This window comes from Neoarius graeffei, chromosome 25, assembly GCF_027579695.1.
Source record: "Neoarius graeffei isolate fNeoGra1 chromosome 25, fNeoGra1.pri, whole genome shotgun sequence".
NCBI classification, from domain to species: Eukaryota; Metazoa; Chordata; class Actinopteri; order Siluriformes; family Ariidae; genus Neoarius; species Neoarius graeffei.
The window spans coordinates 40,436,800-40,460,752 of record NC_083593.1 but is presented as its reverse complement, the minus strand read 5'-3'; the positions used below and the strand labels follow the sequence as shown (position 1 = coordinate 40,460,752).

The 23,953-nt window shown below is 41.2% G+C and overlaps 1 protein-coding gene across 2 annotated transcripts in view; it reads left to right on the top strand.

Annotated features, from left to right (window-relative positions):
- The window catches only part of chd1 (chromodomain helicase DNA binding protein 1), a 43,732-nt gene extending 25,217 nt beyond the window's left edge, over positions 1–18,515 (top strand). For both annotated transcript variants that reach the window (XM_060909167.1, XM_060909166.1), the window contains exons 24-37: positions 3,354–3,514; positions 3,659–3,700; positions 3,782–3,915; positions 4,035–4,173; positions 4,325–4,475; positions 4,578–4,700; positions 8,522–8,662; positions 10,201–10,521; positions 10,687–10,809; positions 15,446–15,624; positions 15,768–15,867; positions 16,009–16,060; positions 16,309–16,531; positions 16,904–18,515. In XM_060909167.1, coding sequence (XP_060765150.1) covers positions 3,354–3,514; positions 3,659–3,700; positions 3,782–3,915; positions 4,035–4,173; positions 4,325–4,475; positions 4,578–4,700; positions 8,522–8,662; positions 10,201–10,521; positions 10,687–10,809; positions 15,446–15,624; positions 15,768–15,867; positions 16,009–16,060; positions 16,309–16,531; positions 16,904–17,243 — 2,229 coding nt within the window. In that variant the 3' untranslated portion in view covers positions 17,244–18,515. The remainder of the gene's footprint in view (positions 1–3,353; positions 3,515–3,658; positions 3,701–3,781; positions 3,916–4,034; positions 4,174–4,324; positions 4,476–4,577; positions 4,701–8,521; positions 8,663–10,200; positions 10,522–10,686; positions 10,810–15,445; positions 15,625–15,767; positions 15,868–16,008; positions 16,061–16,308; positions 16,532–16,903) is intronic.
- The last annotated feature ends 5,438 nt before the right edge of the window (positions 18,516–23,953 follow it).

Below are 23,953 nucleotides of genomic sequence, written 5' to 3'. Positions count from 1 at the left end.
ACACCAGCTTCAGTCCACTCCTTGTGAAGCTCTCCCAAGTTCTTGAATCAGCTTTTCTTGACAATCCTCTCAAGACTGCGGCCATCCCTGTTGCTTGTGCACCTTTTCCAGCCACCCTTTTCAGCAATGACCTTTTGTGGCTTACCCTCCTTGTGGAGGGCATCAGTGATCATCTTCTGGACAACAGTCAAGTCAGCAGTCTTCCCCATGATTGTGGTTGTGTGTACTGAACTAGACCGAGAGATACACTCAGTACGTTTACATGCACATCCAAATCGAGCTGCTGTCGGTAATTGAGCAAAGGGTCCCAGCAGGGGTGCCAGAAAAATCCAATCCTACATGCACACAAGGAAATCGAGCTATTGTGTGAGGTACATTGTGCACCCGAGCCACAGGTGGCGCTACACGCCCCATCGTGTTGGTACACTTCCGGTTGTCGTCATGAAGAAGAGCTATTCAAGAGTGTAAACAAAGTTATCAGTTCCGTGTTCTCCATTGCGTGTTTTTCTCCCGTCCATGAATTTTAATATATTCAACTCCTTAAGCTGAATGAGCATGAACTCTGCTCCAGAAGTGCACGTTTCTGCTCGCCATTTTCTCTTCTTCATTTGTTCCTCCTGACCTCTTCTGCTGCTCGCTACTACTGTTGTCATGCCGACCGAGGCTGTCGTGTTTCCTGCTTGTGGTCTCGTCACTTCCGGAAGGGGCAGTGCTGAAGTAAGTAGCTCGACTACGTAGCTCGATAGAGTATACATGCACTAAGTAGCTCGGCAAAAATCGCGTAATCTAGGTCGTGTAGCTCGATTACGAGAAATCAAGTTCGGTTCAATTTCAGCCGAGCTAAGGTGTATCCATGGCATTTAGAACTGCGATTTCACTCGAGCAACGGCAGAAATTCAATTTTCTCTATGTGCATGTAAACACACTCACTGTGTTCATACTGTTTTACTCAAACTCGAAATGAAAAATTCTAATATTTTGAGATGGGTTTTTTGTTTTTGTACTGTATGCCATACTGATTAAAATTAAAATAGAAAAATGTTTGAAACATTTTAGTTTGTGTAATGAGTCTATAATATATAACACTTTCACTTTCTTAAATAACTGATGGAAAATATTGAACTTTTTCACAATATTCTAATTTTTTGAGATGCATTAGTATGTACAGACACTTGGTACATTTTACTTCTGTGATTTTTTTTTTTTTAATTATTCATTTTTATTCATTTTTAATTGTTCGTTTTTGGATTACACTTCATTTTTGTGTCTACTGCCTCATGGAGTAAATATATTTACTGTATGGCCATGGTATCAGAAAACAATTTTATTTATAAGCCGTAGCCACATGTACCCATAGGGTACCTATTATTAAATGTATGTAATTCAGTTTCTGTCTCCTTATTAAGTAATCAACACCCATAATATCTCAGGAAACTGAGGCATGTAAATTAATTTAAATACCACCAGTAAAATTTATCAGTTCAATGAAAGTATTTATTATTTTCGTGGTCCGGTTTCCATCAAATCCTGTGCTCTGTTTGGCTGGCGAACGGGTCCGTATCCTACAATACGGACCTCTAGCGACTTGCTCGTTCACAACAACAAACATAGCATTTTTTTTGTCCACATGGTTTTTTTTTTAATAAGATTTATAAGATTATCAAAAATCTTATAAATTTTTGCCAGTATTTCTCAGGAGAATAGCATAAATTTTCCAGCATGGATAGTGATGACGACAGTCTTCACAGCGAAAGCGAGTTTTACTACCCTGAGGAAGAAGAAATAAAACATTGCAGGAGAAAGCTAAAACCTGTAACTGTTGCCAACATCGAGCAAAAACATGGCTGAATCCTGAATGACTCAATTTTGTATAAATAGGGGACTACATAGGCGGCAAAATGTAGGTATTTTTATTTTTCCTGCCATGAAAGTGCACTTGTATACCTAGGAGGAAACAATTTGCATTACAGCTGTGAACGAGGGTTCAGAATGGCTGCTCGGCTCGGTTTTCCCTTTCGGGCGCTCTCGTTTTCTGTTCGAATTTGGTAAAGAAAAAAAGTTATTTACCAGCTTAAGGTCGGTCCGTATGGTGAAATACCGTGACCTCGGCCTTGAATACTGACCTCGGCCCAGAGGGCCTCGGTCAGTATTTTCAAGACCTTGGTCACGGTATTTCATGATACGGACCTCCCAGCTGGTAAATTTATATATCTATCTATCTTTTATTTATATATAATATATAATTTCTCACTCATCTCTTCTGTAGGACCGCAAATTCTAAGCTACATTACAGCATTTAAAATCCCAGATGACATCCAAGTCAGTTGTTTACTATTAGTCTCTTGAGGGCAAAAATCAGGGCTATAGCCCTGGGTAGTGATGGGGCCTAACGATGCCACCACGTTAGCCACAGGAACTCAACATGCCACGCTGCCCGAAATGTAGCTCCCTTCATTTGCTTGCCGTGGCTGATGGCACTATTACTTTGATTTATTTATTTATTTGACCCCTGTATTACCGACACTGTATGACGTGCTTGGGGACGGTAGGGGCTCTGAGTGTGCCTCCCCCATGGCTGTTTTGGCCCTTAAATCGTCAGTGCTTGAAGAAGCCCGCCCAAAAAAACTTCTTCAGCTTAGACTGCACCATTGTTTGGTTCACGCGTAGGTAATTACAACACCACACCAGGCCGATTAAGACTCTCACTGCGATTCTTCAAAACCTTGGTGCTCATTTGGTCATTATGTGTAGTTGATTTTTATTGATCACAAGCACATGCTTATTGTTTACACTCTGGCTTCCCGCCGTCTCTTCACTGCAGTTGGATTTCGGCAAACATGGGGATTTGTGGAGGGATTTCTAGAAAAGATGACTTATGATAAAGATGACTATCATTCACTGTGATGACTGCTAGTAATTTTCTCTTTGTCACTAATGGATTATATTTGTCAATGACGAGCACCAGTGGGAACCCTGAATATGGGAGCTTTATTGCAAGTCTGAATCAGACACTTCCAGGTTTATTTAGAAATTTGTCATGGTTAGTGAGTAAATGTTAAATATGGAGATGGGTTAATTTGTAGAAAAGGTCGAACTATAAATGAGACATATTGCATATAGCCAGTTACAAATGTTTAATGCCCCTGGCTTGCTCTGTTTGGCTGAAGGCATCCAGAGAAAACAAACTCAATAGAAAAATAAAATATTACTGAAAATTATTTCCAAGGTCTAAAATTCCATGACACTTTTGAATATTACATGAGGTATACACAGTGTTAAAACTGTTATGCAAAAGTATGAAAATGTAATGTTTGCAGTAATGCTGACCATTATAATGATTCACTTGATTTTAGATAAGCTTTAATGGTAACGAGGGCAGGCGGAGCCGGAACAGAAGGTATTCTGGGTCTGACAGTGACTCTGCCTCAGACCGAAAGAGGCCCAAGAAGCGAGGCAGACCACGAACTATTCCTCGAGAGAACATCAAGGGCTTCAGTGATGCTGAAATACGAAGGTGAATCACTCTCTTGATGGCTCCAAGCTCCAAATCTTAACCACTATAGGATTGTTAAACATGCTGTTTGAAACTCCTTTCTTGAACTTAAAACATCTTCAAAAGGTTCAGTTCACTGCCATTTTTTTTTCCTTCCCTACACAGGTTTATCAAGAGTTACAAGAAATTTGGTGGCCCTTTGGAAAGGTACTTTAAAAAAAAAAAAGTAATTCCTAGCACAGTTGCTACCATATCCTTTGCTTTGCCCTCACTGACTTTATGTAACAGGCTGGATGCTATTGCCCGGGATGCTGAGCTGGTGGATAAATCTGAGCATGATCTGAGGCGGCTAGCAGAGACGGTACATAACGGTTGTGTGAGAACCCTGAGGGAAAATCCATGTGGACCAGAAAAAGCCTCAGGTATATAGACTGTGTGCAGTTTAATGGCCATTTCGTCGAATCACCATTAATGAGTGGTGAATTTCTGTGTCCTGTAGAGATCTTGATTATGTATATCAACTTGTGGATGTTTTTTTAAGGAGGCAGGAGAGGGAAGGTGAAGGGACCTACCTTCAGGATCTCAGGTGTTCAGGTCAATGCTAAGCTAGTAATCTCACATGAGGAGGAACTGGCCCCTTTGCACAAAGCCATTCCTGCTGACCCGGAGGAGAGGAAGAGGTACCTTTTTTTTTTTTTTTCTCCTTTAAAAATATAGTTCTAATATATATCTCTTTTAAAGATTTGTTTTCCTGTTCATGATTGTAGTATTTGAATCAATATTTTGGATTTTATATGCAATCTGTGGTTAAGCGGAGTTTCATTTACACAGGTATATGCTTCCCTGCCATGCAAAGGCAGCTCATTTTGACATCGAGTGGGGCAAAGAAGACGACTCCAGCCTTCTTATTGGGATTTATGAGTATGGCTATGGGAGCTGGGAAATGATTAAGATGGACCCAGACCTTAACCTTACCCACAAGGTAAATGTTTTTTAACTTGGTAGTTTCTTGTTGCATGGCTTTAGGAACTTTTTGTCTTTTTACTTTAACTGTAATCCATTAATTTGTTACCGGACTAAACAGCTTTTACCAGACGACCCTGATAAGAAACCACAGGCTAAACAGCTCCAGACACGAGCCGACTACCTCATCAAATTACTCAGCAAGGACCTCGCCAAAAAGGAGGCCCAGAGGCAAATGGGCATGGTGAGAACTCTATTTTATCTTCAATGAGATTCAACAATATGTACCGTCATGAGTCTTTTGTTGTTTGGCCATGCCCTTTTACTTGCCTTTCTTTCCCCTTTTGTGACCAGTGCTGTATGTAACTTTTAAAGCCACAGATTGGTGTATGTTTACATACAAACGTTATAGATGCTCTTTCTAAAATCCCTACATATTATGTACCATTTCAAACAGTCAGTCATAAGATCAAAGTGTGTCCTGACATTCAGATTGCATCTGGAGCTTTAATTATTGTCACAGGTGACAAGTCCTTTAGTCCCTTTCAGCTTTAGTAACAAGAACAGGCAAGTCTAGTTGAGCTGCACCACAAATCCAACCTGTGGGGAATTTGCCACTAAAAGCACAGCGCTACTGGGTATGCTTTAGCTAACATTAGATGGAAATATCTAGCATTGCCCTTGTCAAGTAGCTGACATACTGGAGGGGTGAGTAGGTTTATATAAGGTAGTAGCCTGGCAAGCCAGACTAAATGTGAATATTTAGTCTGGCCTCGATCCGTAGACATTTCCGAAGGGGGTAGGAGGAACAACCCGCTGTCTTTCAAACTGTCTCTGTGCGTATAGGCCAACGCTCTGACCAATCAGCGCAACAGTGACTGTGACGTAGTCAGAGCGACAGAAAGCAGAGGGGGAGGCCTTGAAATAAATAATTTTTCAAAATGCGTATTAATTAATAAACAGGTTCTAGATATTAAGAAGTTTGGAGATAATGACCACAAGTTTGGAGTCTGTACCACATACACTCATTTTTTTTTTTTTCCAAGTGTTTTTCAAGGGTTTGCTTAAACTGTTTTTGAGAGTTTTTATTTAGTGGTGTTTGGTGAAATAATTTCCCTTAAATGTAAAATAACGGGAAAATAAGAAACAAAAAGTAATGTTTCAAAGCTGTTTATTAATTCTTCGTACTGCACGAACTAGCCCCATCCTTTTGGCTACGAGCGGAGCCAGCTGGTAGATCAGACTTTTGCCATAGCCGGTCAGCAAAACAGCGAAAACGTCCTTCTTGAAAAGGAATGAGCGGAGAGCCTCTTCCTGCTCATGTTTCAACGAAAACTCCAAGTCTAATTCTTCTAAAACTGATTCCAAAGCGGAGTCAAACGCGCGCTGTTCACTAGCCGTAGCCATCTTTCCTGTTGTGCTTTCTCCAGCGTCGCGCAGCTTTGTCGTCACTCCTGCAAAAGCCCCCCCAAAGAATCCAAACAAAAACCTTGCGTTGTGATTGGCGGGCACGATTTGATGCCCGGGGTGTTTTTGTTTATATGGTACGAGGCTAGACCCACTCGCTAGGCAAAAATATTTTTGGCCGCTAGGCGGGTGGGTCTAGTTTACTAGGCTAATAAGGTAGAGTACTTGCACGTATTGTAATGCTTTTGTGTATCTGGAGGTACCTGTGTTTTGGGTAGTGCCTTAGCTTTACACTGTATGTAGTCAGGAGGTGTTTAATCATATTGGACGTTTTACTGTGTGTGTGTGTGTGAGAGAGAGAGAGAGAGAGATCATTGTTTGACATTGTGCAGCCAATATTCTGTCTTGTTGCCATCACAGACTAAATTGATTCTGGTTCTTCTGTGTTGCAAGTGGCCCCAGTAGCTCCTTGCACCAAGATGGACAGAAAGAAAACTACTGAAGAAAATGGTTTCAGTTAATTGAGGTGAAATTCTGGTTCCTATCATTAATCACTGACCAAGGTTGGCTGCGTTGCTCTGTTAGTCGATACAGGAAATCCTTTCACATTGCTCTTTTGATTTCATTCCATTTATTTGATTAGGACATTGCACATTAATCAATACATCAGTAAAAAACATCAATATAAATATGCCGGAGTTAGCATAATTGCTAAATTTCATCCGTTGTCCTAAGGCAGGTATCATAAACCAAACAATAAAACAAACAATACAACATCACAGAACATGCAGACATTATACTCATACATGACAAACACAAAATACATATAAAAGTACAGAAAGTAAAACCAAGTTCACAATATACACCTGGAAATTAAGATCATTAATGGGAGCAGGTCTGACTTATCTTCAGCCACTGTTTAAGGGTCATTTTGAAGGTGTTGATGTTGTCACACAGTCTGATATGAGCTGGCAGTGTATTCCAGGACTGCGTTCCTCTAATGGACACCACCATTTGGCTGAATTTAGTTCTACGCCATTTCACTTCACAGTCCCCTTTTGTCAGTGCTCTTGTGTTTACTCGTGAAGATTTTTTCTTTATGAAATCCTGTAATGGTGGAGGGGCTAGTCCATTCAAAACCTTAAAAATGAGACAGACATCTAAAAACAACTGGTAACTATCAAAGTCCAATATTTGGTATTTCTTAAAGGAGTACGCCACCCCCAGGTGAAATTGAGTCAGTCCCTGCAGTCCCTAGAGTTGGATGAGTGAGCCAAAGCGTTTTGTAGCCGACCCAGCCATTGTCCTGATCTAGAAACGCTCCGGTTAGCTTTAGCTTAGCGTAGTCGCTGTAATCCGGCGTGTCCAGCTAGCATTGTCGTTGCAAAAGTGAATCAAATAACTCGAGTTTTTATAATTATTTCTCATGACCTGTACATTCACATCGAGTACACATATCAATGCAAATTAACACGAAGGGATTACTAGACCAATTTATATCTGGAACTATTTTCGGCCACAGCACAGGCAAAGCACCGCTGCAGGCGCAAAGACACCACGCAGCACCACAACTTCCGTCAATACACCAGTGTTACCAGGGAAACCAGGGTTTTCAGGTGCTGCATGGTGTCTTTGCACCTGCAGCGGTGCTTTGCCTGTGCTGTGGCCGAAAATAGTTCCAGATATAAATTGGTCTAGTAATCCCTTCATGTTAATTTGCATTGATATGTGTACTCGATGTGAATGTATAGGTCATGAGAAGTAATTATAAAAAATCTTGAGTTATTTGATTCACTTTTGCAACGACAATGCTAACTGGACACGCCGGATTACAGCGACTACGCTAAGCTAAAGCTAACCGGGGCGTTTCTAGATCAGGACAATGGCTGGGTCGGCTACAAAACGCTTTGGCTCACTCATCCAACTCTAGGGACTGACTCAATTTCACCTGGGGGTGGCGTACTCCTTTAACAATGTTACAGTAGTGGTGCTATATGGGCTTTTTATCAAGAACTTTAAGTGTTCTCTTGAAGAGAGACTTAATTGGTTTTAAAATGTTCTCTGATGTGTGTGACCATGTAGTGTAACAGTAGGAAATGTGAGTAAATATCATTGCATGCATATAGGTCTTTGCAGCCTCCATGGGTAGGAAAGGTCTTATGTGTTTAAAATTAGATGAACTAGCTTTAACTTTGTGTTACTTTTTTAACATGTTGCTTAAAATTTAAGAGAAGAGTCAAAGGTTACCCCAAGATATTTAAAATGATCAACCACATCAAGTCTCTCTCCATCTACCATAACTGATTGTTGCTGCCCCACTGTTGGTTGTCGTGAAAAAAACATAGGTTTTTTTGTATTCAGATATAGGCAACAATTTTGGAGCCAATGGGACACCGGCACCATGGCTCCTGAGAGTCTTGTAGCAGCTTCTTGCATAGAGTTTGCATGGCAGTATAGTACAGATTTAACTGAATATATGCGTCATTGTACTTCCTATATTGAGAGGGCTACATGCTACAAGTGGCTTCTAATTGAGGATGCAGGAAGCCACTTCCTCCTTAGGGTTCCAGTGACCTTTTCTCTCACCTATCTTTCAGACTGTAATGGTTTGTGATTTACATTTAATAGATTTGCTGTTGGAACCTTTTTGTGCCACAGGCTAATTTCCGAAAGAGGAAGCCACGGGGAAAGAAGAATAAAACTGTGAAACCAAAAGTGGATGAAGTGGTCAACAGTCTGTCCTCTGCTCCTCCTTCCGAGAAAAGCTCAGAAGATGAGGAAGACAAGGAAGATGAAAAGGTCTGTATTGCTGATGGATACTGTGGCAGCAGTTTTGCCTTTGATAGTTTTCTAATAACAGGCTTTACTCCCCCCCCCCCCCCCCCCCAATTGACCTTAATAGCCTTTTTTCTGTAATATATCTACTCAAGTGACTAGCAATTTGTCCTAACGAGTTTCTGCTATCGTCTGTCTACCAAGTTTTTATTGCCAAGTGCTTATTTACGCTTGAAGGGAAGTTAACCTGGGAACTAGAAGGCAAGCACTGTGAGGCTGCTTGGTCATTTTACCAGTGATGAACGCTTGAGTTTACCTTAATCTTGTTTCATTTGTGGAAGAGTTTGATTTTCTAATTAAGGGTGTATTCAGACCAGGATAGTTCGATAGTTCACTTGCTTTGGTCCGAACCGAATGTAATTATTATTATTTTTTTTTTTTTCCATTTTGGTGCGGTTCGCTTTCACACTGTACATTTTAGTAAGTGGACCAAAATCTGTCAACAAAGCCACGCGCCCTGAGGTCGTTCAGCTATTGGTCAGAGACGACACGCGCACAAAGCGTTAAGTTCAAAAGTAGTCATGGAGGCTTTCCGTGCTGTTATTCTTTTTAATGTCATCAAAGCTATATGTTTTTTCCAGTTTTTACTGTTTTCACAATTGTGCGATTACTATGCTGTTGTACAAGTAATTTATCGACGACGACAAAGGGCAAGGTGGCTACGGAGGATAGCGCTGATGAGCGCACATGTTGTGACAGTTCTGGCTCTTCACGCAATAGATGAATTTCTTTTTTGCGTCGCTAGTACCGCCAGTTTTTGAAAGAATGTCCCTGATTTTAATGTAGGTCTGATGGAGTTTCTTCACTTTTAGCCGACATTGTTCTGGGGAGCGCGTGAACCCCTTCTCCTTCATTTTCTCACTGAATACAGCAAACACGTCGGCATTTTTGTGTGTTCTCTCCAAAAGCCCAGATATGTGGACATCTACCCATATATCCACAAGGGTACGCGTTTCTTCCTCGGCCCACGTTTGCCCCCTGCTCATTTTTTGTACTCGTCTACCACTGGTGACTGAACGACCCTTGACAACCGAAACAGTGTTTGCACTTTGCGGTGGAGTGTCAAGACTCTGTTTCCCATAATGCTCGACAAACGACGGAAGCTCCCGAGGTACAAAAAAGCAAAACTGTCAGATTAGGTTCGGTCTGCTTTCACACCTCCAAAAGATCCGCACCAGGGTTCCTTTGGTCCGGACCGAGTCCGACCTTGCAGCTCGGTCTCGGTCCGCTTGTTTGGTCCGGACCAGAGTTCGGTGGTTTGTATTCAGACCAACCCAAAAGGTCCAGACCAAGGGAAATTTGGTTAGTTTGGTCCGGACCAAACAACGTAGGTGTGAATACGCCCTAAATGACCATAAGCAGCATTTATCAACGAGGAAACAAGCATTGTTTGCTCAGAAATAAAGCTTAATATTGATCATCAGTGTGAGATACAAACATTGCTTCAGGATAGAATGTTAATAGCGTTGCTGAAGTGTCACATTTTCCCTCTTCCCTCACAGGACTCTCCACCTACCAAGCCACCACCCAACAGGAGGGGGCGAGCTTTGGACCGTGTGGTAAAGGAAGAAGAAGAAGACGACGACGACGATGATGAAGAGGAGGAAGAGGAAGAAGAAGAGGAGGACGAGGAGGAGGAACCAGAGCCAGAACACCACGTCAAAGAGCCAGAGGAGAAGGAGATAAAAGACAGGGAGATAAAGAAAGATGTCAAACGGGAGAAGAAAGAGGAAGGTCGGGACAACAAAGACAAAAAGGAACCCAAAGAGAAAAAGGAAAGCAAGCCTGTGGAGCATAAAATGGAGGAGTCTTTCACAGAGAAGGTAAATAAAGGGGGGGGATCTTCTTTTAACTCTGTGAAAAGGTGTAATGAATTGTTGAAGGTTAAATGAGAGTGGTTTGAGCATGAAAAGCTTATTTACGTCAGCTACTTTTAATCAGGGTGGTTTTTTGTTTTGTTTTTTTAATATAAAAATGTACAAAAACAGACTCCAGAGATAAAAGCTGAAATTCGTGACAAAAGCAAAAAGGCAGATGTCCATATCACTGCTGGAGAGAATGTTCCAGTCTCTGAGGAATCTGAAGAGCTTGACCAGAAGACCTTCAGCGTGGTAAGTCACAGCTCATTCATTCTTTGTTCCCCCTTTCCATGGTCTTAACCTGTACCTGCTGATTTGGTAATGTGAGCTGCATCCTCTGGTTCAGACTAGGGATGTTAACCGATGACCGTTTGACCGATGGTTGACCGAATCAACGTCAACCAGTTAATTTTTTTTTGGTTGTCGGTTAAAAAAAAATCAGTCATTTTGAAGCTGCCGATTTTGGAGCGGAGAACCTGGAATTCTGTGTTGTAAACGCTTGGGGCATGCCATGCGGTGTAAGGACGACAGCTGACAAATCAGAAACACCCATTCAGTCATGTCCCGCCCCAGTTGAAGACAGCTGCCACTCGGCGAAAGAAGTCTCAGTGTTGGATTACATTTTACTACATAACATCAAGGAAATTCTTGACTATCAAAGAAACAAGAACACAGCGCATGAATGAAGTCGATGGTTGATTAGGCTGGTGAATATTAATGTCAGCATAGTAGTAGTAATAATAATAATAATACACAAGATCTGAACTAAAACCTGGTTACTCACTGATGTTACTTATGCCGCTTTTCCACTACCAACGCGGCTGAGTTGGGCTGAGCCGTGCCGTGCTGAGTCGAGCTGAGCGGGGCTGTTGGAGTTGCATTTCGACTACAACCGCGCTGAACCATGCTGGCTGGAAGTGGGTGGACACATTGGGTGGAGTTAGCGAAAGTGGGTGGACGTCACGTGATGTCGTTAGGCGGTGCAAACAGTGACATCAGTGACCTTTTAAGCGGTAGTCTCACGACCCGGATAGTAAACAATAAACATGGAGGACATGGAGTCGTTAGTGTTGCTGGTCTTGGTGCTGTGGCTTGTTGTCACTGACAACGCCAACAGATACTGGCAAGAGCGTATAGATGAGGCGAGGCGCATAAGGCTTCAGAAATTCTCGTAATTCGTAATTCTTCTTCTTCCGGGTTTACGGTGTTTACAGATCCCAGCGTGCTCGCGGGGCGTGTGTGGGCATGTGAGGACACTCCTCCTCACCAATCAGTGCACAGGGGAGTGTCTCCTCACGCCCCTAGCCCCACTCGGCTCGGTTTGGCTCGCTTCAGCCCCACTCCAAAACCGTGCGAGTTTTGGGTGCTAAGCAGGGCTGAAGCGAGCTGAGTTGTGCTGCTCTGAGGTAGTCGAAACGCGAGCCGTGTCGGGCTGAAGTGAGCTGAAAAAGGGTAGTGGAAAAGGGCCATTAGCATCAGACAGTTGCTATATTAGCTTAGCAGCTAATCAGCTCAGCTCCAGCTATCCCATTCCCAATGGCTGTGCACAATTAGCAGCCATGTAACCGTAATATCAGTAGCTGGAAAACAATTGCAGTATGAGGTCTCTGTGGCTCACTTCGAAGAAAAGTGCCTAGTCCGTAGCAGTATGCAATATCAACACAGCCTACTGCAGTTAACTGTAAACACCAGGGGCCGTATCTCTAAAACGGCCTATCTTCAATGAAAAGTTAAGATGGGACAAGTGTATGATAGGATTGTTTTCAATAGGCTACTCAATGCAAGCACCGGTAGTGACTGAGCTAAAGCTTGCCGCTTAGAAAATGACAGCAATTTATTGAGAACATGTTCACACTGATATTTTTAATGCCAAGTTGCAACTTAACAAAAGTGCGTGCCCCTTGCTGACATGGCCGCAGACACAGACCCGGGTGGAGGAGGACAAAGAGGAGGGGTCGAGGGGGGATTTCACGCTTCTCACGATGTCTCTAAGCTGGAGCCATTTGTCCTCCGCTCCAATACAAACCCCTCGACATCAGTGCCGCGTTTGACTAAATGTTTCGCGCTGTAGAAAAGGTAATGTGAGTGGAGGGCAGCGACTGGGACTGAATGTGCGGATGCTCGCAGTTAGATTTAGAATTGAGGTTTTTCACCTGACGTCACAGGGTCACGTGACGCCCCGGTGTCCGCCATTTTGAAGGTCAAGCTAGCTAATGTCAACAACATCATAGCTGGTATGTTACTGTAGCAATGTTTACGTTCAGTCATTTGGATGACTGTTAAAACCTTTCAGTCTCAAGTTTTTCCTTTACTGTATTTACTAGTTTACTGTAATTATGATCCGGCAGCTATTTACACCAGATCCAGTGTAAATAGCTGCCGGAGCGCACTCCGGCTTGCTCCCGGAGTGCTCCGGCTGAGGTTCCAGAGTGCGCTCCGGCAGCTATTTACACTGGATCCGGTGTAAATAGCTGCCAGATCATAATTACAGTAAACTAGTAAATACAGTAAAGGAAAAACTTGAGACTGAAAGGTTTTAACAGTCATCCAAATGACTGAACGTAAACATTGCTACAGTAACATACCAGCTATGATGATGTTGACATTAGCTAGTGCTAACAGCTAGTTGCTAGTACACTGCTACAACACAGACACCGACCCTAATAATACAGTTCTTGGTCATTGCCTGGTAACAGCAAATTTATAACGGGCCATGTCTCAACAGACTAAGAAGTTTTCAATGACATTTAATAACATTTTGTTTATCCTGAGGACTGAAAGTAAATGAAAATGTGAACAAACCTTAGCTGTAATAAGATGGCGACCACCGGCTCCAGGGACGACCCGCTGATGTAGGCATGTTACCCAGCCTGACACAAAATATTTGTAGGTATCCAAACTCTTATACGCTTTCAGATCAATACCTGTGTATGGCGATGGGTTTTTAACAACATAGGTATACAGATCATGTGGGCCGAAGTCAGGTAAAGACGAGGGCTTCGCGTACTTCCGTACGTCAGTGAACAATCCTGGTGGAAGCAGGTAAACGTCGTTCTCTAATGGCCCTTTTCCACTACCCTTTTTCAGCTCGCTTCAGCTCACTTCAGCCTGACACGGCTCGCGTTTCGACTACCAAAAACCAGCACGACTCAGCTCGTTTCAGCCCTGCTTAGCCCCTAAAACTCGCACCGTTTTGGAGTGGGGCTGAAGCGAGCCAAACCGTGCCGACTGAGGTTGGGGGCGTGAGCAGACACTCCCCTGTGCACTGATTGGTGAGGAGGCGTGTCCTCACATGCCCACACACGCCCCGCGAGCGCGCTGGGATCTGTAAACACCGCAAACCCGGAAGAAGAATAATTATGAATTAGGAGAATTTCTGAAGCCTTATGCGCCTCGCCTCATCTATACGCTCTTGCCAGTATCTGTCCGCGTTGTCGGTGACAACAAGCCACAGCACCAAGACCAGCAACACTAACGACTCCATGTCCTCCATGTTTATTGTTTACTATTCGGGTCGTGAGACTACCGCTTAAAAGATCACTGAATCAGTGACACAGAGCATCGTGGACAAGTTCGCGGAGCGCAAGGCTCGTCGTATGCCCTTCAAATAATGCGCGCAGTAGGCTATTGATGTTTTATTATGAGCCATGTACAGTATGTCGCCTAATGTTTTTTTGTTTCTGAGTTACATGTTCGTTTGAAGGACTTAATGTACAAACTAACATAGTTGCACCCCGGAGTGTTGAAATTGGTAAACACAGTGCATTCAGTGAGGTTTGCACCGCCCTCCTTTTATTTCTGACTCTTCCTGTCACCGTTGCAACCTCTGAGCGCTCATTCGTATGCCCTTCAAATAATGTGCGCAGTATAGGCTATTGATGTTTTATTATGAGCCATGTACAGTATCCTAATGTTTTTTGTTTCTGAGTTACATGTTCGTTTGAAGGGCTTGATGTACTAAATAACATAGTTGCACCCGGTAGTGTTGAAATTGGTAAACACCGCAGTTGCGGACATTTTGTAGCCTAAAATGATGTTATGATAAGCTTTAATAAAGGGCCCGGTCATTTGCCCCGCCCCCGGCCCGGCTCTGACTTGTTCCGCCACTGTCACTGATGTCACTGTTTGCGCTGCTTAACGGCATCACATGACGTCCACCCACTTTCGCTAACTCCACCCAATGTGTCCACCCACTTCCAGCCAGCACGGTTCAGCGCGGTTGTAGTCGAAATGCAACTCCAACAGCCCCGCTCAGCTCGACTCGGCACGGCACGGCTCAGCCGCGTTTGTAGTGGAAAAGCGGCATAAGCCTGCTGACCTCAATTTTTGCAAATACCTCTCCCTCTGCTGGCCCTGTAAATGCCCTACGTCGCTGGATAGTGAAGGGGTTTTCTGCATCTCGCTCCTTTTTCTTGTATGTTCTCCGTTTGTCGCCTTCTTCACATTCAAACTGATTCGAGCCATGACGTCCAAAATGGCAGCCTAACGATGCATCACATGACTTGGTCACGTGGGTGAAAAACCTCAGTAGATTCTAATAATTCCAATTCTAGAATTTTAAACTCGTAGGTTAACCGACTTTAACCAGCTAATGAGGCTCGGTGGTCGGTCAAGATTTTTTTTTTTTTTTTAAAGTTTTCGCCATCCCTAGTTCAGACATTTTAATCGTCAGCATGTGATATTGATTTAATGGATTGTTCTGAATTAGAGCTGTATTCATCATTCACACTGTACTTGAGTCAATCGCTTATTTTCAGGATTTTTTTTTTTATTTCTGGTGATTTGAATGAGTAACATTTTACCCATGTTTTGGTAACTGTATAGTTCTTGCCAGCTCGTCTCTTAATTAATCATTGTCAGTAAAGTGTTTTAACCCTGTGTTTAACAGTGTAAGGAACGCATGCGGCCAGTGAAGGCAGCCTTAAAACAGCTGGATCGTCCTGAGAAAGGTCTTTCTGAACGAGAGCAGCTAGAGCATACAAGGCAGTGCCTAATCAAAATTGGAGACCACATCACAGACTGTCTAAAAGAATACACCAACCTCGAACACATCAAGCAGTGGAGGAGGTGTGTATAGTTTGCTTTTCTCAAAACTTAAACAATGAAGTCTGTTTTAATAATTTCTATTTAAAAAAAAAAAACACAAACTTTATCATGAATTGAGGTTTTCAGTTGGAATGAGTTTATAATCCTTTCTCATATCATTACAGAAATCTTTGGATATTTGTTTCCAAATTTACGGAGTTTGATGCAAGAAAACTGCATAAACTGTATAAGCATGCAATCAAGAAAAGACAGGAAAACGCTCAGGTTTGTTTGTTTGTTTGTACTTTCAGCAGTATTTTATGAGAAGGCGTAGTCAACTAATGAGTGAACTGTAATTTAATGAGTTCTGTGCATGTGTAAAGAACAATAAAATGTAGTAATTTTCCATATTATTATTCATTTCAGACGGCGGACCAAAACACTAGCACTGTAAATACACAAGCCTTTAGACACACAGGTATGTCTTTTATTGTGGCAGCACTTCATCAAATTTCTTTTATTTTTAATTGAGGCATCGTTTTTATTTTTCTCTTAAGTGGCATGCTAGTATAAAAAAAAAAAGTCTTGCAATAAGAGTGGCAAGACTTCTAATTCGTAAAGATATAAGAAACTAAGCTAGTAATCGCTGTTGAAAGCCCTAAAAATATACCTTAATAAACAGTTTTAGCGTTGAATTGTCATTCAGTTCCTTTCCTGTGTTCTCAGACATTGAGCGGTTAAAGGAATCTCAGCAGGACGAAAGCAGTAGAGACAGCTACAGTTCAGACAGACACCACTCGAGCTCGCGTAGCCACGAGCAGAGCAAAGAGCGCCATTCCAGCGATTCGTATAGGAAAAGCTCGGACTCCAGGAAGAGACCATATTCCTCCTTCAGCAATGGCAAAGACCACCGAGAGCGAGACCACTACAGAGAGCGTCAGGACAGCCGGTCAGTCACGCAACGCACCCTGACAGAGTCTCAGCCCTGTAGATCTTGCTATAGCAAATTGACGCTTTCAGATTTCTTTTAACATTACATTCATAATTAAAACTCTTTCTGTTGACCATATAAGAACACATTATACGCTCTGTAAAATTTTGTTTGAGATTCAGTGTGTAAGACAAGATCTTTGGGAAGCGTGATTTATTTTAGAGTATGGAATTTTAAACATTCAAATATGGGTGTGAAGTATTGTGCTAATTTAAACAGGAAAATTTGTTCTCATAGCCCTTGATCTCATTGCGTATCAATTACATATGAATCTTTTTTAATTGCAAAGTTTTCAGAACCTTTCAAATTGATTTCCTCGTCTTCCCACAGATACTACAGCGACAGCAAGCATAGGAAGCTAGATGATCACCGTTCTAGTCGAGACAGCTGGTCAGACAGCAACAATAAGGAGCGTGTACACTCAGAGCAGCGTTCTCACTCGGAGCATCGCTCCAGCTCAGACTACAGCCACCACAAGGCCTCTCGTGACTACCGCTATCACTCAGACTGGCAATTGGAGCAGCGTGCGTCAGGTAGCGGACCACGTTCTCCTCGAGACCAGAGATCGCCCTACGACTCCCGGTCGCCTATGGGCCACCGGTCGCCTTTTGAGTACTCTTCCGAGCACAAGACCACACCTGAACAGGTCTGGAGCAGTCGTAAGACATAGCGCTTAATCATCCCTAGATCCACACGAACGCAGGAAATGCCTTATGGGACTTTCGGCCGCTGTACTGCGCACCTGAGCTTCTCTTTGAGGCTTGGTGCACTCCTGTTCTCCGGGCTCACCTTAAATAACTGGAGAATGAACACAAATGACATATTTTTGTATTTAATAGTCCTGCTGCACCCTTTCTTAGATGCAGTAGTGTAAGGTTTCATTTTTAATTATTTTTATAAAGTGACTACTTTTTTTTGGGGACATAAAAGAATCCTAAGCGCTTGTGTTCCACCGCTACCTGCGACACTGGATCCTGGCATTGACTTACCACATTTGTAATGCAGCTCTTGACTTAAAACAGAAGTGTTTGAACAGAGGAAACTAGCATAATGTACAGTCTTGTTACTGGGCTTAAAGTAAAAAGGTCTCTCTTCTGAGCAGCCTGAAGGACTTGGGGTTCACCTTCCAAAGTACCTCGTTTACATTTTTTTTTTTTTTTCCCATGTGACCACCATGCCGTCTATTTGTTTTTTTGCGTTATGATTGAATTATTTAATTCTCAGCTGTAACATAATCTGGATTCTGTTTTGCAAACATCTGAAAATGTCATGTTCGTAAAATTGTACTACTGTAAATTATTGTATAAAAGTAAATTGAATGGAATTTTTCTTCTCAGGCTTTTTTTTTTCTTTAAACTAGTCCATTCCCTTTCCCCACCAACTCAGGCTTTTTTGTCAATTGTATTGATTTAACGTTTATAATGTCCATAGGACAATTTATGTAAATGATGTTATTTACAATGTAATTTGGGGAAAGGGGAAACTAATCTATTTGTGTACTCCTGTGAAAAGACTTCCTTCAATCCCAGTTTTCTTTTCCATTTTTCAAATTCAAGTTTTAATATCTAAGGGGTTTTTTTTGTTTTGTTTTTAAAAAGCAAACAAAAAACAGCCTCACTGAAATGGCAACATCATGTCAAGAAAATCTGTGAGGAGATTAGTTAGAGGCACTTATGTGAACTTGAAATGGTTTTTTTTTTTTTTAAATGAAATTCCATCTTTGTTTTTCTACATAAATGTAGGCAATAATGTAAAATCTTCTATGCAGCCCAAGTGTATTTCTGGTGAACGGCCCAATCGAGTCAAAATGCTGTTACAGTACACACTGTATATAGATCTGCTCTATATTTCAAATCAAATTTACACTGAAAATGCATGGATTTTTTTAAAATAATTGTTTTATATAATTGTTTATAAAGTCATTAAACTCAAATCACTGTTTTCACCTGTAACACGGCTGTTGGTATCAGTTGACAACATTGAAAGGTCCCCCCCTTCTCAGCCCCCTCCGTTTCTGAAAGCTGTAGTTTTGAACGGTCACGGTTTGCTATTTTAATTTGCTCATGTTCAGAAAATTGAAAAATAAGGTAAAAAAAAAAAGGAATAAATCATGGAACCTGTCTCCACCATGATGAGCAGGTTTCTCATAATAATGACATAGTATCTCTCAATTCTGACTTATGTGAAAGTTTCTCATAGTTATGACTGTACCTTTTTATAATAATTACTGACTTTTTCATAAGTGTCATTTTGGGAAGATGTTCACTTTGATAAATAGATTTACTTTATTGATCCCAAACTGGGAAATTGTTTACAGCAGCAAGTTATCAGACATGCGGAAAGAGAGACTCTGTACAACATAATATAGAATTTAAATAAAAACACAAGACGACTATATAATATGCAGATTAAAAATACTAATTTTGAGATGTCATAATGACAGTATCTCAAAATTCTGACTTATGTGAAAGTTTCTCATAGTTATGGCTTTGTACCTTTTTATTATAATAACTGACTTGTTATGAAAAAAAGTAATAATTTTGGGAAGACGTTCACTTTGGTAGATAGATTTACTTTATTGATCCCAAACTGGGAAATTGTTAGCAGCAAGTTATCAGACAGGCGAAAAGAAAAAGACACTGTACAACATAGAATTAAAAATAAATTAAAAAATCCTAAGAACAAGACTACTATATAATATGCAGATTAAAAATGCAACGATTTTTATTTTTATGTGTGTGTGTATATATATATATATATATATATATATATATATATACTTGCTTTTATACAGGTGAACGTGCTTTAATAGTTACAGATTTGGACATCAACATCATGGACGCCGCCAGTCACCCTCTGCACACCGTCATCAGCAACCAGAGGAGCTTGTTCAGTGACAGAATGCTCCTTCCCAAGTGCAGGACGAACCATCTTAACTCCTTTGTCCCTCACGCCATCAGACTGTACGACTCCTCTCTGGGGGGGAGGAGGGGTAACAGGAGGACAGAGGATGGGAAGGGAAGGAGCAGTAGCCTAGCCTGACAATAAGCAATACCGGACAATGTGCAATACCTCTCCTGCTGGACTTTTTTCATATCTTTTTTTTAAATATTTGTATATGTAAATAGTTAATTTATCTAAGAGAGAAAGCACAACGGGTGTAGTGGTTAGCACTGTCGCCTCACAGCAAGAAGGTCCTGCCATTCTCTATTCCTGTGTTGATAAGAAATAGAGAACATAGAGCATATTTAACCCAGGGGGTAAACCAGTCTAGTCTCCTTCCTGTTTCAAAACAACATCAGAGTGCCCAAGCGGATATTACTTCTAGACTTTCTGTAAAGCTAGCTCTTCTGAACGTTAGATCACTTTCAAACAAGTCATTTTTAATTAATGATCTTATCTGCAAACACAATCTTGATTTTTTGCTTTTAACTGAAACCTGGCTGGATCAAGCAAATAGTGCTACCACCCTTATTGAAGCAGCTCCCCCAAATTTTAATTTCATGAATGCTACCCGACAGGGGAAAGGTGAAGGGATTGCAAATATATTCAAAGCCTCTTTTCAATGTAAACAGTCCTCACTTGATTTTAAATCCTTTGAACACTTATGTGCACTTGTTACATGCTCTCCTAACATATTGTTATTAACTATTTACAGGCCTCCGAGACATTCAGCCAAAGTTTTTCTGGAAGAGTTTGGTGAACTGTTGTCAGTCATTTGCTTAGAGTTTGACTGTCTTATTATATCTGGGGATTTTAACTTGCATGTAGATAATCCTGAAAACACTTATGCCAGAGAACTACTTGCACTTATTGACAACTTCAACCTAGAACAACATGTACAGGGGCCGACCCACTCTCGTGGTCATACTCTTGACCTCGTCATCACAAAGGGTCTTACTGTTTCTACTACTGTTGTTGACCTGGCCTTATCTGATCATTTCTGTGTTTTCTCTGATGTTTCTATATCTCCTCACATTCAGAACAGCTCAACGACTATGGGTAGGAGAGTCACAAACGACAACACGTGTTCTCTTTGAGCAAGCTCTCTCTTGGATCTCAACCAAAATGTCAGACTCTGTAGATGATTTACTGGAAATTTTTAATTTAAATATGACCCAAATTATGGATGATATTGCTCCATTCAAAATCAAAAGAATTAATGACAAGCAGAAAGCACCATGGAAGCAGTACCTGGCTGTTAATATGCTTGAGAGAATGTAGAAAGACTGAAAGAAAATGGCATAAATTTAAACTTCACATCCATTATCAAATCTATAAAGAGATGCTTTGTAAATATAATTATGAAATTTGTAAAGCAAGACAGTCTTTCTTCTCCAGCATCATCAACAGGAATATGAACAATGCCTGTGTGCTATTTTCAACAGTAGAGAAGCTAACTAATCCCCCACCACAATTAGCACCTGAATTTCTCTCAGTTAATAAATGCAATGAGTTTGCATCCTTCTTCAAAGGTAAAATTGATAAAATATGGCAGAATATTGCTCATAATATATCTCAGTTGCAAATAATTGAAAAGCTGCAATAACCAGTGACACAGACAGACAACTTCAACACAATGTCAGAATTTTGTTTAATTGATTACGAGACTCTTGAAAAAACTGTACAAAATCTCAGTTCCTCAACATCTGAATTGGACATTCTGCCCACCAACTTTTTTAAGTCTGTTCTTCACCTCATAATTACAGATGTGCTTCAGATCATAAATACATCCCTTGAGACTGGCATTGTTCCTGTGTCCCTGAAAAAAGCCGTTGTAAAGCCCCTACTTAAAAAGAATAATCTGGATGCTTCAGTATTAAACAACTACAGGCCAATATCAAATCTACCATTCATTGGGAAAATCCTTGAAAAAATTGTCTTTAATCAATTAACTGCCTTCTTAATATCAAACAGCTGTTTTGATAACTTTCAGTCAGGATTTTGTGCCAATCATAGCACTGAAACAGCGCTGATTAAAGTTATAAATGACATACGTCTTAATACTGATGCAGGCAAAACATCGGTCCTGGTGTTACTGGACCTCAGTGCAGTTTTTGATACTGTTGATCACAACATACTGTTATATCGACTTGAACACTGGGTTGGGTTGACTGGTAAAGTTATCGATTGGTTAAAATCATACTTAAAAGATAGAAGCTTCTTTGTTACCATGGGAAATTGTACCTCAACATCAATGTCCTTGACCTGTGGTGTCCCCCAGGGGTCGATTCTTGGACCATTACTATTCAACCTTTATATGCTCCCACTTGGACAAATTATCAAGAACAACTCAATTTTGTATCACTGCTATGCAGATGACGCCCAAATTTATTTTGCTCTATCACCTAATAATTATGCCCCCCTTGAATGTCTCTACCAGTGTATCGACCAAATCAACAACTGGATGTCAAAAATTTTTCTTCAGCTGAACACAGATAAAACAGAAGTAATTCTATTTGGGAAAAAAGATGAAAGACTCAAGATTACCACTATTCTTGACACAAAGGGGATTAAAACAAAAGATATGGTTAAAAATCTTGATGTTTTCATGGACAGCAAGCTAAACTTTGACAGTCACATGAAAGCAATTACTAAAACATCATTTTGTCACCTAAAAAACATTTCCAAACTAAGAGGACTTATGTCAAAAAATGATCTGGAAAAACATACATGCCTTCATCTCTAGTAGGGTTGACTACTGCAATGGCCTTTTCACAGGCCTGCCAAAAAAGACCATCAAACGACTTCAGCTGGTTCAAAATGCAGCGGCTAGGGTTCTCACACGAACAAAAAGAACAGAGCACATTACTCCAATTCTAAGGTCCCTTCACTGGCTTCCAGTAAGCTACAGAATTGACTTTAAAGTATTGCTGCTGGTGTACAAATCTCTAAATGGTACAGGCCAGGGCCCATTTACCTCTCTGATATGTTGCAGCGGCCTAACCCAATCAGATCTACCAGATCGCAGCAGCAAAATTTACTGGTAAAACCTGTTGTTAAAACAAAGTGTGGTGAAGCAGCTTTTAGCTACTATGCAGTACAGCTATGTAACCAACTCCCAGAGGACATCAGAAATGCTCCTGCTGTTGGCAGCTTCAAATCTAGACTAAAGACAAAGCTGTTTTCAGATGCTTTCTGCTAACTGATTAATAGTGTCATCTTTACATGTTTTAAACTTTCTTAACTTTTATAGTCTCTGCATATTTTAAACTTTACTTAAATTTTATTCTATTTTATTCTGCTGTTTTTTTTTACTGAACTTTTACTTCATTTTATTATTTTATTTCTACTATTGTTTAATTCTTATTATTTTTCTTCCCCATTTATTTTATGTAATTTTATTTTCTATTCTGTGGTTGGTTGAAGAGAGCAACTGGACTTGCTTGACGATTCTTGAAAACGTTTCGCCTCTCCTCCGAAAGGCATCCTCAGTTCTGTCTGACTACTAGGGAGTATCCAGTATTTATCCTCTCATGGATCATCATAGAATCCGAATCAGAATGCTGCATTGTGGGTGGCTGATAAGATGTCCTAGACACCCACCTCTGTTCAATGATGGTCGTTCCAGGTTGACAAAAATGAACAATCCACTCTGGCTAAGATGTCTGCCATCATTGAACAGAGGTGGGTGTCTATGACATCAGCCGCCCACAATGCAGCCATCAGCATTCTGATTTGGATTCTATGATGATCCATGAGAGGATAAATACTGGATACTCCCTAGTAGTCAGACAGAACTGAGGATACCTTTCGGAGGAGAGGCGAAACGTTTTCAAGAATCGTCAAGCAAGTTCAGTTGCTCTCTTCAACCAACCACAGATTACTATGTACCTGGACAACTGAGTTTCTTCACAGATATGTTTCTACGCACTTTGGGCTGAGATCCCTTCGACTGGTGCGGGAGTATGACAGGATTTCCAGAAAACTGGCAGACATCTTAGCCAGAGTGGATCGTTCATTTTTATTTTCTATTGTTTACTGTTTTGCTTTTACTTCTGTAAAGCACATTGAATTGCCACTGTGTAAGAAATGTGCTATATAAATAAACTTGCCTTGCCTTGCCTTGGGTTCGAGCCCCGTGGCCGGCGAGGGCCTTTCTGTGTGGAGTTTGCATGTTATCCCCGTGTCTGCCCAGGTTTCCTCCGGGTGCTCCGGTTTCCCCCACAGTCCAAAGACATGCAGGTTAGGTTAACTGGTGACTCTAAATTGACCGTAGGTGTGACCCTGTAGAACAGGATAAAGCGACTAGAGATAATGAGATGAGATGAGACACTTGTGAAATTCCTCTCTGCATTTAACCCATCTGAAGCAGTGAACACACACACCCAGAGCAGTGGGCAGCTATGCTAGCAGCGCCCGGGGAGCAGTTAGGAGTTA